Source organism: Bubalus kerabau, chromosome 17 (genome assembly GCF_029407905.1).
Source record: "Bubalus kerabau isolate K-KA32 ecotype Philippines breed swamp buffalo chromosome 17, PCC_UOA_SB_1v2, whole genome shotgun sequence".
NCBI lineage: Eukaryota > Metazoa > Chordata > Mammalia > Artiodactyla > Bovidae > Bubalus > Bubalus kerabau.
Window position 1 is genome coordinate 58,068,243 of NC_073640.1, and position 18,213 is coordinate 58,086,455.

General features: G+C 51.8%; 1 protein-coding gene and 1 non-coding gene across 2 annotated transcripts; one reads left to right on the forward strand and one right to left on the reverse strand.

Annotated features, from left to right (window-relative positions):
- Positions 1–342: 342 nt before the first annotated feature.
- TRNAM-CAU (transfer RNA methionine (anticodon CAU)) lies at positions 343–414 on the reverse strand. Its single transcript has one exon. It is a non-coding gene; the product is annotated as a tRNA-Met (tRNA).
- A 9,157-nt stretch (positions 415–9,571) lies between these two features.
- Positions 9,572–13,661, forward strand: SELENOW (selenoprotein W). Its single transcript, XM_055553113.1, has 6 exons — positions 9,572–9,713; positions 11,491–11,515; positions 11,632–11,685; positions 11,859–11,933; positions 12,036–12,134; positions 13,286–13,661. Exons 1-5 carry the CDS (start codon positions 9,685–9,687, stop codon positions 12,114–12,116), a joined length of 264 nt encoding a protein of 87 aa, XP_055409088.1. The 5' UTR covers positions 9,572–9,684; the 3' UTR covers positions 12,117–12,134; positions 13,286–13,661.
- Positions 13,662–18,213: the final 4,552 nt, after the last annotated feature.

Genomic DNA, 18,213 nt, shown 5'->3' on the forward strand with positions numbered 1-18,213 from the left:
TGTGCTTAGTTGGTAAGTCGTGTCCGACTCGTTGCGACCCCCATGGACTGCAGCCTGCCGGGCTCCTCTGTCCATGCGGATTCTCCAGGCAAGAACACTGGAGTGGGTTGCCCTGCCCTCCTCCAGGGGATCTTCCCAACCTAGGGTTCAAACCCAGGTTTCCCACATTGCAGGCGGAGTCCTTTACCGACTGAGCCACCAGAGAAGCCGAAGAATACTGGAGTGTTAGCCTATCCCTTGTCCAGAGGATCTTCCCGACCCAGGAATTGAAGTGGGGTTTCCTGCACTGCGGGCGGATTCTTTACCAGCTGAGCTACCAGGGAAGCCCAAAAACATTGCAGCTAGCAGAGAATGGTTTCGATCCATTGACCTCTGGGTTATGGGCCCAGCACGCTTCCGCTGCGCCACTCTGCTAACAGTGCAGTAGAATTTAAATTTCATAAAGCAATTCCTGGCAGCCCACACACAATGGAACAGCGAACAGTATGATGTAGTTTGCATTTTAGACTTTTTTTCAGGCACCGCCCCCTCTCCATCTGGGTCTGACTCAGGGTTATCAGTTGAGTCAGGGTCTCCAAACCACTCCCATGTTCAGCGACTTGCTAGGAGGTCCTACAGGAATCAATATAGAGTTTATACAGTATAGTCAATACTGTAGAGATGTAGAGATCAGGACATGCAGCTGATCAAAGGGGAGAGTCCCCTTCCTGCCTCTGGCTCTTCCCAGCAGGGCTGCCCCAGCACGTTTCCCTAGCAACGAAAATGTGGCCACGTGTATTCGTGTATTCAAAGTTTACGCACAGAGAAATGCGTTAGAGACTCAGGACCCACCTGTGAATTTGGGGGAGGCTGCTCACGTAGGCACAGTCTACCCAGCATGTACCTAAATCCCAGACTTCCAGAAAGGAAGCAGACACCAGCAGCATAAACCATACTGCTTTATAAGTCCAGGCAGAGAGAGCAGTTCTTAGCTTCAGGAAAGTTTTGGGTTAGGTGAGGAAAATGCTTATCAGTCAGTTTCCCTGATACATAGGGAGGGCGGATCTCGCCTGCAGTCCTTTCTAATGCTAGTAATTGTTTCTGGCGCTCCAGCCGCCCCCACCTCCCACCCCTTGATGTCTGCTGTCAGGCTGAATCTGTATCTCTCCACTAGCAGTGATGGATTTGAATGAGACAAGAAGCCAGGTTAGAAAAAGAAAGCCTAAATCCCCAAAGCAGAGCTAAAACCATTAATCTTCTTTAAGAAAATATAGGCTCATGGGTTAAGAATCGGCCCGCCAAAGCAGGGGACACAGAAGACGCTGGTTTGATCCCTGGGTGGGGGGAAGATCCCCTGGAGGAGGACAATGGCAACCCACTCCAGTATTCTCGCCTGGAAAATCCCATGGACAGAGGAGACGCAGGCTACAGTCCACAGGGTCGCAAAAAGAGTCAGACACGACTGAGTATGCACACACAGGTTTGATATAAACACCTTCAATTCACTTCACTCGCTCAGTCATGTCCGACTCTCTGTGACCCCATGAACAGCAGCACGCCAGGCCTCCCTGTCCATCACCAACTCCCGGAGTTCACTCAGACTCATGTCCATCGAGTTGATAATGCCATCCAGCCATCTCATCCTCTGTCGTCCCCTTTTCCTCCTGCCCCCAATCTCTCCCAGCATCAGAGCCTTTTCCAATGAGTCGACTCTTCGCATGAGGTGGCCAAAGTACTGGAGTTTCAGCTTTAGCATCATTCCTTCCAAAGAAATCCCAGGGCTGATCTCCTTCAGAATGGACTGGTTGGATCTCCTTGCAGTCCAAGGGACTCTCAAGAGTCTTCTCCAACACCACAGTTCAAAAGCATCAATTCTTCGGCGCTCAGCCTTCTTCACAGTCCAACTCTCACATCCATACATGACCACTGGAAAAACCATAGCATTGACTAGACGGACCTTTGTTGGCAAAGTAATGACTCTGCTTTTCAATATGCTATCTAGGTTGGTCATAACTTTTTCCAAGGAGTAAGCATCTTTTAATTTCATGGCCGCAATCACCATCTGCAGTGATTTTGGAGCCCCCCAAAACAAAGAAAATAAAGTCTGACACTGTTTCCACTGTTTCCCCATCTATTTGCCATGAAGTGATGGGACCCAGATGCCATGATCTTAGTTTTCTGAATGTTGAGCTTTAAGCCAGCTTTTTCACTCTCCTCTTTCACTTTCATCAAGAGGCTTTTTAGTTCCTCTTCACTTTCTGCCATAAGGGTGGTGTCATCTGCATATCTGAGGTTATTGATATATCTTCCGGCAATCTTGATTCCAGCATTAATCTTTAAGGAAATGCAATTTTATTTTAATTTTTAAAGTATTTCATTTTTAAAAAAAATGTATGTATTTGACTGCACCTAGTCTTAGTTGCACGTGCAGGGTCTTGGACCTTCATTGTGGGATGTGGCATCTTTAGTTGTGGCAGGTGAGCTGTTACATGTGGTATATGGGATCTGCTTCCCTGACCAGGGATGGAACACAAGCCCCCTGTATCGGGAGCTCAAAATCATAGCCACTGAACCACCAGAGAAATCCCGACAAACGCAAAATTAACACAATGAGATAGTTCCCCAGGCCCATTGGAATGTTGAAATGAAAAAAAACTGAGTCTTCCAAATGCTGGTGAGGGTTAGGATAGGGATGAAGCAACCAGAACTCTGGCACCTGGCTTGTGGGAATATGAAATGTTACAACCTCTATGGACAACAGTTCAGGAGTTTCCTTAAAAAATGAACCATACGCCCCACTATGATCCAGGAATTTCACACCTAGGTATTTATGCCAGACAGAGGAAAGCCTATGGCCATGCAAAGACGTGCGTACACGAAAGTACAGAGCAGCTTTGTTTGCGTGTTTGTGAACAGCTGGGGGAGCTCCCTGAGCTTCCCAGTTGGTGCAAGTGGTAAAGAATCTGCCTGCCAATGCAGGAGACGCAAGACTCAGATGCAGTCCCTGGGTCTGGAAGATCCCCTGGAGAAGGAAATAGCCACCCACCACGGTATTCTTGCCTGGAGAATCTCATGAACTGGGATTTTAGAGGAGCCTGGCGGGCTACAGTCCATAAGGGTGGCAAAGAGTCGGACACGACTGAGCAACTAATACTTCAGCCCGTGGGACAGGCTCCAGACTCGGGGCAGCCCTCACCATGTGGGAAGGGCGGTGAACCCCCAAGGCCACCCAGCCAGGTGTGGCTCCAGGGACCTGCGGGTCCCAGGTCAGCAGCCTCAGGGAAGATGTAGTGTGGGGAGGAGTGAGGGGGTAGCCCCCGACAGCGAGCGGCACCCCGAGATCACTGTGCCCCCTCACACCCCTGATGGAGGGCTTCTCCCCACCCCCACCGGGGCTCCCGGTACCTCGGCTCCTGTCGCCCCCCTGGTTGCCTGCTCCTGCGTGTGCAGCACCTCGGGGCTGTTGGTGAAGACGCAGGCGGGGTGCAGCACAGTGCCCTTCTGGGTCTGGGTGTGGAAGATCCTGCTCTTCCCGCTGCCAGGTTCCCTCTTCCAGGAAGCCCTCCCTGACACAGAGCCTCGGGTAGCATCTTCCCTGGGACAGGGACGAGGCAGAGGCTGGATCTCCTGGCTTTTCAGAAGTCCAGGCCTCCTTCACCCCCTTGGAGCTTTCAGCGTTAGTCGCTCAGTCATGTCCGACTCTTTGTGACCTCATGGACTGCAACCCGCCAGGCTCCTCTGTCCTTGGGATTCTCTAGGCAAGAACACTGGAGTGGGTAGCCATTCCTTTTCCAGGGCACTTTTGGATTCAGGCATCGAAACCGCGTCTGCAGCATTGCAGGCATATTCTTTACCATGTGAGCCACCAGGGAAGCTTTCGAGGTCCCCGACAAGTCCCCACCTCACCCTATCCCCACCTCCCCACCCTGCTTTTATCCATCGTGCTGACAGGAAGCTGGTTCAGAGCACAGGCTCTGCAGTCAGACAAGGCCTGGTGTGACCTCAACCAAGTACCTCAGTTTGCCCATCTGTAAAATGGGATGATTACAGTTCCTGCCTTTTAGGGCCCGAAGGAGACTTTTATGTCTTTGTATATTCAAGGGCTGGCTGCTTTTATTAGTAACAGAGCTGCATCCCCTGATCTGTTTATAAAACTCCCCACCATCCTTCCTGGCTTTATTTTTCTTCCCAGCACTTGCTACAGCCTCTTGAAATCCCTGTTTGTTTCTGTTTTCCTGTGTCTGTCTCCTTGACCATAACATGAGTCCCAGAAGGCAGGGACCATGTCTGCTTACTGTGTGACCCCAGGCCTGCGGAGCTTGGGTGCGGGTCACTGCGAGGCTGTGGGTGGGAGCCTCTGTGTGCCATGTCATTGGGCTGCAGTGTCTCTGCCTGAGTGTGTCTCTGGGGTGGTGTGTGGTTGTGCAATGGTGTTCAAGTCGAGAGGCATCCCAGTGAGTCTGGCTGGGTTATTGTGTTAGTTAGTGTTGTGTGTGTGTGTGGTTGTACTGTTGTGTGCTGGGGTCTGCCTCCCAGGGTGGCACTGTGGTTGTATAGTCTCACTGTGTGTCTTGTCCCTGCCATGGTGATGTGTACTATTGTATTACTGCGTAATTGTGTGCCTTTGTCTCTTGGGAGCAGGTGGGGTTGTCTGTTGCTGTGTGCGTAGGTCAGCGGGCATTAATGATCCTGTGTGTGCAGCTGTGCGGTTGTGTATCAACGTCCGTGACCAAATCCAGTGGTGTGTGCTCTGTATACAATCGTGTGTCCCAGTGAGCAGGATCTCAGGGTGGGCTGTTGTGTCTCTGGCTGGATATGGGTGTGTTGTGTTATTGTGTGTCCAGGGTACAGTTGTGTGTTCCGCCACATGGCCGAGGAGAGGCGGCAGTCATTGTGAATTGTGCGTTTGGAGGTGTTGATGTTGTGATCCCGGCTGGGCTGTTGTGTATTGAGACTGTAGGGTGTTTTTGTGTCGCTGTGTAGCAGAATAGAGGTATGTGGTGTGTTGTGTCTCTGGTTGGGCTGTGGTTTGTCTGGATGTGCAGTGGTTTAGCCAGATGAAGGTGAGAGCTGTGTGTTACCATTTGTGTGTGTGTGTGTGTGTATGTGTGTATACACATGTGTGTGTGAGGGAGAGTGAGCAAGCAAGGAATGGTTCCCCAGCTCCAGAACCATGACTAATGCCTCCAGCCTCCCCCATTTCTTGGCGACAGAGACCTTTTTGTTCTCAGTGGCATAAAGGGGGTGTTTCACTCTTCAGGCCCCTGGCAAATTCTCAGCCTTAAGTCCGGTCAACAAAACAGCCTCTGGGCATTTGCCCTGTGCCCAGCCACTTGCTGCGTATTTGAGAACATCAGACCTGGGACAACCAAAGCGGTTGGGGTAGTGATAGGGGAGCCCTACAGGGACCCTGGCCAGCCTGAGGGCTGTGGGCGGGCTTCCTTGATGACAGCATTGTTAGAAGATAATTGTGGGGAGAAAAGACTTGGGGAAGAGACTTTGGGGAAACCGAGACTCATACAGATCTAAAAGTTAACACGTGTTAAAGATTTCACTTAACCCTGTGAAGTGTTACAACTGGTTCAGAGGAGACTCAAAGAACAGACACACTGACTTCCCTAGAAGTCCAGTGGTTAAGACTCCGCACCTCCAGTGCAGGGGGCGCAGGTTCGATTCCTGGACGGGGAACTAAGATCCTATGTGCTGCAGGGTGTGGCCAAACAATAAAAAGTTAAAAAAAAAAAAGAACAGTTGCATTTATAGATCAGAGATAGTGAATCAAAAATGCAAGTAGAGGCAAAACATTGGGGGGGAGTCTTATGGTCTCAAAATTTGTGTTTCCCCCAAATTTATATGTTGAAATTCTGCTCCCCAAAGATGATGGTATGAGGAGGTGGGGTCTTTGGGAAGTGCTGAAGTCATGAAGGTGGAGCCCTCGTGAGTGGGATTAGTGCCCTTAGAAAACAGGCTCCAGGGAGCTCCCCAGTCCCTTCCACCTGGTGAGGTCACAGCGAGAAGGCACCAGCCATGAACACGAGAAGGCCCTCATTCAACCATGCTGGCACCTTGATCTTGGACTGCCAGCCTCCATAACTGGGAGCAATACATGTCTGTTGTTTATAAGCATATAAGCCGTAGTATTCTGTCATAGCAACCCAAATGGACTAAGGGAGGTAGGGTTTTCCTTCCAGACAGAATTTATGTGCATACCTCTATAGAAGATTCATCGTGGAATTTCCCTGGTGATCAAGTGGTTAAGACCCTGCACTTCCAATTCAGGGTGTGCGAGTTCCATCCTGGTTGGAAGACTAAGATTCCACATGCTGTATGGCACGGCAACCCGCCTCCACCCCCCCCCAAAAAAAAAAACAAAAACACGAACAAGCAAACAAAAACAGATGTATCTTGTGTTGCCATCACTTACCTACAGTTTATACAGGGTTGTAAAACAGACCCCATAGAATCAGGTAACTCTGAATGATTGGTTACAGTTCGAATTATCTCCCACCCAGAATTCGTCTGTGAAGTCCTAACCCCCAGCAGCTCAGAATGTGACCTTGTTTGGAAATAGGCTTGTTGAAGATGTAACGGGTGAAGAGGAGGTCATTCGACATAGGGCAGGCCCTAACCTAAAATGACTGGGTCTCATAAACTGGGGAAACTTGGACCCAGACATGCGCACTGGGAGCGTGTCCTGTGAACGTGCAGGCAGAAACTGGGTGATGCGCTTATAAGCCAAGGAACACCAAAGATTGCCAAACACCAGAAGCTAGGGGAGAAGCAGGGAGCAGATTCTTTCTCACAGCACTCAGGAGGAAACAACCCTGCTGACACCTTGATCGCTGACTTCCGGCCTCTAGAACCATGAGATAAATGTCTGTGGTTTAAGTTACTCAGTTTCTGGTGCTTAGCAATGATAGGATGATTAGCAAACTAAGACCAGTGGTCCTGTACGATGTGAGAGTTGGACCATAAGGAAGGTCAAAAGAGGGACCATAAAGAGAGCGCCAAAGGATTGATGCTTTCCAACTGTGGTGCTGGAGAAGACTCTTGCGAGTCCCTTGGACAGCAAGGAGATCAAACCAGTCAGTCCTAAAGGAAATCAACCCTGAATATTCACTGGGAGGACTGATGCTGAAACTGAAGCTCCAATACTTTGGCCACCTGATATGATGAGCCAACTCAATGGAAAAGACCCTGATGCTGGGAAAGATTGAAGGCAGGAGGAGAAGGGGGCGACAGACGACCAGACGGTTGGATGGCATCACCAACTCAATGGACATGAGTTTGAGCACATTCTGGGAGATAGTGAAGGACAGGAAAGCCTTGTGTGCTGCAGCCCATGGGATAATAAACAGTGACCACAAGGCTTAGTGACTGAACAACAGCAACAGATGTATTAATAATATGGAGAAGCCACAGTTTACCAAAACACAAAAATTCTCCTACAATATGTTGGAACTGATTCCTGGAGGATGAGCAGGATCAGGCAGCAGGGAAGGGTAGAAATAGCTGTGCAAAGGCCCAGAGGTGGGTGAGTGGGTGAGGTCCAAGATTCCATGTGGCTAGGGCACTGAGAGGGACCAGAAGGGAACAATGGGGCCAATCAGGGGCAGAGCATGCTAAATCTTGGGTTATCTTGTTGCATTTTTTTTTTTCTTTTGGGCCAAGCTTCCCCTTCAGTTCAGTTCAGTCGCTCATTCATGTCCAACTCTTTGCGACCCCATGGACTGCAGCATGCCAGGCTTCCCTGTCCATCACCAACTCCTGGAGTTTACTCAAACTCATGTCCATTGAGTCGGTGATGCCACCCAACCATCTTGTCCTCTGTTGCCCCCTTCTCCTTCCACCTTCAATCTTTCCCAGCGTCAGGATCTTTTCCAATGAGTCAGTTCTTCGCATCAGGTAGCCAAAGTATTGGAGTTTCAGCTTCAGTAACAGTCCTTCTAGTGAACATTCAAGACTGATTTCCTTTAGGATGAACTAGTTGGATATTCTTGCTGTCCAAGGGACTCTCAAGAGTCTTCTCCAGCACCACAGTTCAAAAGCATTAATTCTTCGGCATTCAGCTTTCTTTATAGTCCAACTCTCACATTCATACATGACTACTGGAAAAACCATAGGTTTTACTAGATGGACCTTTGTTGGCAAAGTAATGTCTCTGCCCTTTAATATGCTGTCTAGGTTGATCATAACTTTTCTTCCTAGGAGCAAGCGTCTTTTAATTTCATGGCTGCAGTCACCATCTGCAGTGATTTTGGAGCTCACAAAAAATAAAGTCTGTCACTATTTCCACTGTTTCCCCATCTATTTGCCATGAAGTGATGGGATCAGATGCCATGATCTTAGCTTCCCCTTAGGAGATCCCAGTTTCCCCACCAGGGACTGAACCCTGGCCACCATAGTAAAAGCCTGGAATTCTAATTGCTGGACCACCAGGGACTTCCCAAGGCTTGGGTTTTTGTTCTGAGCACCCCGGGAGCCTGAAAGACACCTGATTATGGGACACTGATTACGCCCAGCTGCGTGTTAACTGCTCTGCATCACAGGCTCATTATACTGACACCTGCCCAAGACCACTGAGATCACACAGCTGGCAGCAATAGCGGGTGGGAATTGAACCTAGTCTGCCAGGAGCCCCAAGATATCAGGATCACGGCAGGTGAGGATCAGGGGGTCAGAGACAGAAGCTGGGGCGGGAAGACCTCTGGCAGGGCTGAGGGCAGGGACTTCGGCTATTTTTCCATTGCTGTATCTTCCTATGGCATCACCGACTGGATGGACATGAGTTTGAGTAAGCTCTGGGAGATGGTGATGGACAGGGAAGCCTGGCCTGCTGCAGTCCATGGGGTCACAAAGAGTCGGATAGGACTGAGCGACTGAACTGAGCTGTATCTTCAGAACCTATGACTGCAGCAAGGTACCCAACAGGTATTTGTTAAATGGGTAAACATTCTCTGAAGGCATTTATGCCCGGAAGAGGAAACTGAGGCTCAGAGAGATGCATCGGCTTTCTAAGCCCTAATAACTCAGCTGCCAACTTCTAGCACTTTCCATGAACCCCTTGCCTCGAAGAGGTCTGGAAGGCGCAAAAGGGTGGGTGGGTTGGTGGGGAGTGGGGGACTTCAGTGCTGATTAGACGGCGCCCGGGTCTGGATGCCAGGCTTTATTTAATAAGGCAGCGGGTACCCCGGACCGCTCACTGAAAAAAACCTCAGCTTCAGGGGCCGCCCATGTGTACCCCGAATCCTTGCGAACTCGGCCCCCTTTCCCCCTCAGGCCGCCCTCAAGGTCCTCCCAGCGAAATGAGCAAGGTCAGTTGCAATTCCGTTTGCAACCGGCAGCGGTTGGCCCTGAACCCCCGCCCCATGAGACCGTACCATTCTGGCTCGGAAGAGGGGGGCCGGGAGCGGGGTGCGCAGAGGGCTCTCCTGAGGACCCCCTCTGCTAGGGTTTTCCCTGGCCTCACAGCGGGCGAGGGGGAAGATTTGCGTGGCGGGCTCAGGGCGGTGGGCGGCAGAATTCTTCTCGCCCCCGCTCTGGGGGCCTCTCCTCATCCCCCCCTCTTCCGGCGTTGGTCCGCGCTGCGGAACGCGGAGTGTCAGGCCTGTGTGCGCACGCCCCGCCCGGGGCGCAGACCTCACCTTCCCTCGCCCGGGTTGGGATCGCGAGTCCGCGCAGCAGCGGGCACCGCGGTCCGGAGCTATGGCGGTCGTCGTCCGAGTAGTTTATTGGTGAGCACGCGGGCCAGAGGTGCCCTCTTCGAATCCCGCCCGGGCCCCGCCCTGTCCCGGCGGAGCTGGGCTCTGGGGGAGTCGGGGGTGCGCGGGGGTGGGGGCAGGACCCTTGGGGAGCCTTGCACTGGGGAGAGGGTTCCGTGTGGGTGCGGTGGGCGTGGGAGGAGGCGGAAAACAGGACGTTGATTTCTCGCCCCCCCCCCCCCCAATTTGTGACATTCTAGACGTCTCAGGTCCTAAAAGGTAAAACTGAGACACGTGTGTGTCGTTTTAAACGGCTCCCCCCGCCCGCCCGGATTCCCGGGCTCATGGTGGGGAGCAGGTGGGGGTCGGCTTGTAATGCAAGAGGAACCTCCCTGGGCGCCTCTGTCTCCCCTCCCCCGGGACCGGTCGTCGGGTGGGGCCGGCCAGAGTCAGTAGGTTCCAGATCGTCCCGGCCTGTGTTGGGCAAGGACTTAAACCCAGCCGGTGGATGCTTTTTTCCTATTAACGCTCCCCGTTTTCTGACCCCACTTTCCCCATCCGTAGAGGGAGTGATTTTCTTAAAATTTATTTTTGATTGTAGCATCATTGCTTTACCATTTTGTGTTGGTTTCTGCCATATGTCAACGAGAATTGGCCATAGGTGTACATATGTCCGCTCCCTCTTGAACCTCCCTCCCACCCCTCTAGGTTGTCGTCTTAATGGTTATGGCGGAGGGAGTGCGGTGTATTGGGTGTTACACATTTGATCTAATTGCCCGCTTTAAGGGTGAAAACGTGTCTGCTCGGCAGGAAGTGTTCTGTCCCGTAGACCGTGTCACAACCCTGGCGCCTTGGACTGTACTGGCCTGCACAGGCATGCTGGCCTGTAGGCGCTTAATAAATACATGTTGCCTGAATTTCCTTTCCCAGAAACTCCCTGGGCAGGGATTTTAACTCCATTCTACAAGTGCGGAAACCGAGGCTGGGAGTGGGGCACGGGCGGATCACAGGGGTAACCCGCACCCGGGTCTGCTGGCTGTCCTGTTTGAAATGTCCACTTGGGGCGGGGGAGGAGGGTCCCTGCCTGGGGCTTTGAAAGGTTCAGATCTGTCACTGCGTTAGCAGTGTCCCTGCCCGCAGAGTCAAGCAGAGGGTAGAGTGACATTTTGAGGCGCCTCCCCTTCCCCTCCCCCTGCTTTGCCTGTGCCCCGGACTCCGGTCCCGAAATAGTCTGCGTGGGGGTGGGGCGGGGCGGGGCGGCGGTTATCCTTCACCCTCAGGCATGGGAGGGCCTTGGGAATCCTGCAGTAATGGTTTCCCTGAGGCTTGGGTACCGGCTGTGGGTGGGGCTGCTGTCGTGGGGCAGCTCTCCTCCTGACCTGGCTCTCTCCATTTTGCCTCCCTCTCCCCTCTGCCTCGCGCTTGTGCTCTCGCCTCGTCGCCCCCGATTCTGTGCCCCCCACCCCACCCCACCCCACGCTCTGTCTCTCGTCTCCCTTGCTCTATGCATTTTCCTTGTGTGGCTGGCTCCCTTCCCGTGCCTCTCCATCTCTGTGCTGCACCCCGCCCCCGTGTGCCCCTGTGTCTTTCCTCTCTTTTGAGAGTGTCTGTCTCCTCCTCCTTGTATCATCCATGTCCCTCTTCATCTCTTCCTGCTTCCTCCCCCCATTTGCCTCTGTCTCCTTGCCTGCCTTGCCTCTCCCCTCCCATCCCTGGATCCCCACTGTCCCCTTCTCTCTCCCCTCCCCGGATCTCCACTATCCCCATCCTCCTCTCCCGGGACCAACTCTCTTGGACACGCTCCCACCAGTGGCGCTTGAGGCTACAAGCCCAAGGTAAGCCATGTGGTCCCAAGAGGCTGCCCTGGAAAGGGGGGGGGTTAGCCCATGGGGGGGGGAGCCCACCCATGTGGCTTCTGTGGACCCTGGTGTGATCACCCACCTCTTTCCAGTATCTTCAGCTCAAGAAGAAGTTAGAAGATGAGTTCCCTAGCCGTCTGGACATCGTGAGTCTGGGGAAGGGGAAGGAGTCAGACATGGGTCCTGTTTGTATGTCCCTCAGCCCTGGTGGCAGCGGGGGTGGTTTGGGTCAGCCCCCTGTGTTCTCCCTTCCCTGGGAAGGGGCAGGTGTCCGCAAGGGGGCATCTCTGCCCCTCCAGCATCTCTTCCTTCTCCCCAGTGCGGCGAGGGGACTCCCCAGGTCACCGGCTTCTTTGAAGTGTTCGTAGCGGGAAAGCTGGTTCACTCCAAGAAGGTATGTCTGTCCATCCTGCCTTACTGGGGGCCAGTGGGGGGTTGGGACTGGGGTTGGCGTCTTGGTCCCAGCCCACCCCTCCCCTGGTCCTCCCTTCTCCAGGGAGGCGATGGCTACGTGGACACGGAGAGCAAGTTTCTGAAGCTGGTGGCCGCCATCAAAGCCGCTTTGGCTCAGGCCTGATGTGGCCTGAAGGCACAGGTGAGGGGGGCCCCGCCCTGAGGCCACAGAGCTGACCCCTGGTTCCCAATGGACTCCAAACCCGAGGGTTAGTTTCCAGCCCAGTACATTCCGGAACAAGTAGCAATTTCCACTTTGTTCTCTGGACCATAGCACTGCTTTTCAGCATCTTCTGAGCCTGGTTTTCAGTGTTCGAGCTTCTGTGTTCCAGATGAGCCCCAAATCGAGCCTACTCTAGAACTGGGCCCTGGTCACTAACCTAGTCCATAACCAAGCTCTGGCTCCTGGCTTTTGAGATCCTGGAAGCAGTTTCTACCCTCCATCTAAGCTTGAGTTGCCGGTTCCTGCCCCACGTGTGCTAGAATTGAGCGTCCGTCCCAGGAGCCTGTGGACCCAGCCCCCTGCCCCCAGCATGCTTTGCACCAGCAACCTGGTTCTCAAATGCTTTGACCTCGAGTTCCGTTTCTCCTCATCCTCACTGGAGCAGAATGAGGCTGCTTTCAGTGGGAATTTGGACCTGCAGTACAATTTGAATTAATGCAGTACAAAAATACAAATGTCTTGCCTCCTATGCAGGTCTGAAAAGGAGGGAGTCTCCCCAAATTACCCAAAAAAAAAAAAAAAATGAATTGCATAATTGCAAAAAAAGGAAAAAGATGCACAAAGAAAAAGGAAAAAAAAAGAATTCCATAATTCCAGGCTGCATGAGCTGGCTATGCGTGGGCAGTTGCTGTCAGGAGGGAGGGAGTGCCCCTTTGGTGGGGGACTTGAATTCTTAAATGGAGCACATCTCTTGCAGAAACACACCATTTGCCACCTCCAGACTGTCAGTTACTCAAAGGCGTTTGCTTAAACCAGCATGAGGTTTGCTTGGATTCTCGAGAAGTCCACCAATGATGATTTTATCTAAGATAAGCCAAGATGGGATTCATAGAAAAGAGAGAGGGGAAGGAGTGACTCTTGTTCACAGGTTGCGTGCAATTTCAGGAGTCCCGAAACCCCCCCTCAGGCTCAGTGACTCTTGCAGGACTCAGAACACGGCAGAGCTGTTCCACTCCCCGTTACAGTTTATTACAGGGAAAGCTTAAGAGATGAGAGGCAGGGAAGCGACTGGTTTTCATCCGGCCTCTCCCGGTAGTCTGAACCCCGCTCCCCGCCTCTTCTCCGCACAGACCAGTAACCGTGGCCCAGCCCCTCTCGGCAGACGCTTCATGACAGGAAGGACTGAAATGTCTCGTGGACGCCTGGTCCTTCCCTGATGTTCTCGCGGTCGCCGGTTGGAGCAGAGATGGACACCCCTGGTCTTTGCCTGTGCGTGTGTGTGTGTCCCCCCGCACGCTGGTCCTGGTGCCTTCCCCATCCCTCATCTCCCTGCATCTCCACCGCCTCCCCCATGTCTCCCTTCTACCCTGTGGTGTCTGGGGTGGTCCTGCTCCAGGCTTCCTTTTCAAGGGGAAGCCGAGAGGAGGATCAGGATGAGTGAGTATCAGATTTCAGCAGTGATGGCAACAGCTCACAGCTCAATAAATGGTGATGAGGTTAACAAAACAGGCCTGTGTCTGCGTGTGTCCATTTTCCCCTGGAGCCGCCTCCCGCTGGTCTCCGCTCCAGGAAATTAGTGACTTGGTAGTGTGGAGCTAGGACCAACTCAGGGCTGAACTTTCCAGTGGTCCCTCAAGCCAAGGTGGAGGTGGTCTCTGGACGCCCCCTGGTGCTCCCTGGAGCCGCCACGGGTGTGCATCCTCCAGGTTGAAGTGGGTTCCTGGTTCCTGTGTTTGGAGGTAACCTGGCAGCGACTGGGAGAAAAGTGCTGGGTGTTGTGTTAGACTGTCTCACCCCTCCTAATGTCTGCCTGCCCCCTTTACCGTCCTCGCACTGGAGATGAGTTGTCCTCACCTCCTAGCTCGGAGTTTGATCCCATGACTTGCTTTGGCCAGTGGAGTGAGGCAGATGTAACCATATCAGGTCTGAGCCTGGACCTTCGGAGGCCTGGTGGTCCTGCCAGTGTCAGGACACTGGGCAGGGCCTGGCAGTCTCACAGGCTCAGTTCTTAAATCTCTCCTGTGGCAAGATGGTAAAAGTGATGGGAGTCTGGCCACTGATGTCCTTGTGTACAAAACTCAATTTATTTTGAGGGAAGTCCCACCATGGTCAACTTTGGAACATTTCCACCACCTCAAGGAGAAACCCTCATACTCTAGAGCACCCCTCCAGTCCTGAGCACCCCTTTGGTCCCCAGCACCTCCCTTCCCCCCGCCCCTCGCCCCCACCACCCCCCCACCGCCCTGGAGCAACTACTAATCTACTTTCTGTAGATTTCCCTATTGGGAGATTTCATAAAAATGGAATCGTACAATATGTGTGGTCTTCTGTGGCTCCTTTTGCTTGGCATAATGTTCTCAAGGTTCGTCCATGTGGTGATTGGCGCACATCAGACCGTCATTCCTTTTTATGGCTGAATAATTTTCCACTCTGTGGGCCACCATTTCATCAGTTGGTGAGCATTTGGGTTGTTTATACTCCTTGGCTACTGTGAGCAGTGCTTCTGTGAACTTCCGTGTACAAGTTTTTGTTTAAACACCAGTTCTCACGTCCTTTGGGCAGACAGCTAGGAGTGGAACAGCTGGGTCAACAGCAGTGATTTTTAAAAGAAGAACTTTCCTGGCAGAAGGTCATATGAAGACCATTAGATTTTGCTCAGAATTGAACTTTTTTTTTCTTTCATTTGAGGAACTTTTTTTTTTTTAATTGTTTATTTGGCTGCCCCGGGTCTTAGTTGCAGCACGTGGGATCTAGTTCCCTCACCAGGGATCGAACCAGGGTCCCCTGCATTGGGAGCGCAAAGTTGTAGCCACTGGGCCACCAGAAAATTCCCTTAAGAAACTCAATGCTTTTGGTGGCCACAAAGTCTGCACTTATTTCAAATATTCTAACCCAATGAACTCTCAAACCTTGAGTCACAGAAATGAAGTCATTTCTCCCCTAAGCCAAATGCTGACCCATGAGATCACACCTGTGCTCCATGGATCCATACCCAGTATCATCTGGAAAAACTCTCATGACAACCATCAATAGTACCAACAAGAAGCAAAGCCCTCACTCATCTTCGTTGGTAACAATTCTGACAATTCAGTAAATTCTGCCGGTTTAGATCTAAACCAGGTAGGTGGATTAGGACTCAAGGAAGCTTGAGCTTAACCCCACTGGAGCCTGCGTGGTGGTACCATCAGCTCTCCCTTTGGTTTAGCCATGTCACATCGTGCTACCAGTTGGTAATTGAAATAAGACTCTCAAGTCCTTTGTTTAAGCAAGAAATCTAGTGGGTCAGGCTAGGCTGGGTTCTGCTTCCGTGGAAACACACAAAAACAAACGCAAATCTCAATGGGTTAAACCTAGCATGTGCAAAGCCCTCTTCAGGGCAGGTGTCCTCCCTGCACCCATTCAGTGACCCAGAGCAGCATTTGTCCAGTAGGACTTTGTGATGATGGAATTTTTCTGTATCTGCTCTGTCCAGCACCATGGCTACTGGGCACATGCCACATGGTGCTATGGAGAGCTTGAAGGGTGGTGGATGTGACTGAGGAACTGAATTTTTAATTAATTCATTTATTTTTGGCTGTGCTGTGTCTTCATAGCTGTGCTCCAGCTTTCTCTAGTTGTGATGAGTGGGGGCTACTCCCTAGCTGTGGGGCACAGGCTTCCCATTGCGCTTACTTCTCTTGTTGCGGCCCACGGGCTTTAGGCACACAGGCATCAGTAGTCCTGCCGTCTATGGGGTCGCACAGAGTCAGACACGACTGAAGCGACTTAGCAGCAGCAGCAGCAGCATCCATAGTCATAGCCCACAGGCTTAGTTGCCCCGAGGCAAGTGAACTCTTCCCAAACCAGGGATCGAACCTGTGTCCCCTGCATCGGCAGGCAGATTCTTAGCCACTGGACCACCAGGCAAGTCTGGAACTAGGAATTTTTATTTTACTTTATTTCAACTGACATTCAAATTCATGGCAAGTGTGGTGCATGGCTATCTTATTGAACAGTGCAGATCTAGATAGAGATTCTCTTCTGTTGTTGCACCTGGACCCACAGCATCCTCAATCCTCATGGCTGGGAAAAGAAACACGCACTAGCTCTTAAAAGACCTTAGCCAGGAAGTGACACACGTCTCAGTTCTAGTCGAAGCCCATTGGCCAGAATGGTCACAAGGCTCCACCCACCTGTAGAACCTACCTGGGAACGGTGGTCAGGAAAGGAAGGGGACCCCGAAAAAATGGTAAGCGCTAGAAATATCTACCAGGCTCCTTTTGATTTTACCTATGCGTGGAGGAGAAACAGAAAATACCATGACCCTGTTGTGTCTTCAGTTCAGTTCAGCTCAGTTCAGTCGCTCACTCGTGTCCTACTCTGCGTTAACCAAAACAATTCACATCTTCAAGAAAAAGAATTCAGCAGGATCGTCACTGGAAGCCTGAACTGGGAGAAACACTGAATTCTTTTCCAACAGCGACACCATGTGGCCACTTTGGAGAACTGCAGCTTCCCACATCCCCTCGGATCACCAGGAATCAGTATGCACTGCGATTCATGGGGTCGCAAAGAGTCGGACACGACTGAGCGACTGAACTGAACTGAACTGATAGAATCATTTCTTTGAGATTTTCTGTAAAGTGAATCACCATCTTAGGCTTGGTGACATGACACTTTTTTTTTTTAAATTTTGCCATATGGCATGCAGGATCTTAGTTCCCAGACCAGGGGTCGGGCCCACACTCCCTGAATTGGAAAATTATAGTCTTTTATTATTATTATTTTTTAAAAGATGCATTTACTTATTGGTTGTGGTGGGTCTTCCTTGCTTTGGGTGGGCTTTCTCTAGCAGACGAGGGCTACTCCAGAGTTTCAGTGCGTGGGCTTTTCATTGCGGAGGCTTCTCTTGCTGCGGAGCCCGGGCTCTAGGCACACAGGCTTCCGTAGTTGTGGAGCAAGGGCTTTGTTGCTCGGTGGCATATGGGATCTTTCCGGAGCAGGGGTCAAACCGGTGTCCCTTGAATTGCCAAGCGTAGTCATATTCACTGGACCAGGAGGGAAGTCTCCCAGAACTTTTCTGTATTTTCATGTTTTCCTTTCTTTAGCTTGTTGGGTGTTCATGTGTTTGGTTTATGCCTCATGGTGGCAAGATGGCAATGTTTAAATCAGAGCCTCAACCAATTTCTCTCTCTCTCTTTTTTTTCCCTCTATTTTTGAGGACCATTATGAACCTGGAGAATCCCAGGGACAGAGGAGCCTGGTGGGCTGCCGTCTGTGGCGTCGCACAGAGTCGGACACAACTGACACGACTTAGCAACAGCAGCCTGAACCTATGGGTTTTTACGTATTTGATGTCTTTCAACCTGCTTGAGAACGTTCTTTTGAAGCTTTAATGGTCCCACCTTTGGTTTCTTCAGGCTGGCCCCCGAGCGTTTGGACAGAAACCCCATCATCTCTGAGAGCTTTTTTGTGCTTTTGCTGTGACGAGATGGTCTCAGCTCACCTTCATTTTTCTGGCCTCAGACCTGGATCCAGTCTTTATGCCAAAACTCGGGTTACTCCCAGAGGGAAATGATATTTAGAGATGACAATCTGTGCTCCTAGCAATCTAGATGAGAGATATCAAAATCTCCAGGCCCTCAGGGGTCAAGACGCCCCATGTCTGTGAGTGGGAGAAACTCCCCATGTCTGTGAGTGGGAGAAACCCATTCCAATCAACAGTGCCTCTGCCTCTGGGTCTCACTCCTCTGCCCGTTTCTTCAGGGTGCTTCTGCATCGGTCCCTGACAGGGTCTGTTAGATAAGCAGGAGGCGCTTCTGTTACATCTTGGCAGCCCCCAGAGCCGTGGATCCTGTCATGTCTGTCCAAACCCCCTCCCCAGCCTCCGTCACCTGTCACATGGCTCCCTTCCCTCTCTCTTCAATTTGGTCTAATTTTTCTCTCTGCTCTCCTGAGGCCTGGCCAGCATAAGAGGATTGGAGCATTTGCTAAATGGGACCAGGACAGGGTCAGAGGACCGGCTGTGGGGAGACTCAGGGGCCAGGACAGCCGCAGGAGGGCGGTAGGGGGCGGTGGA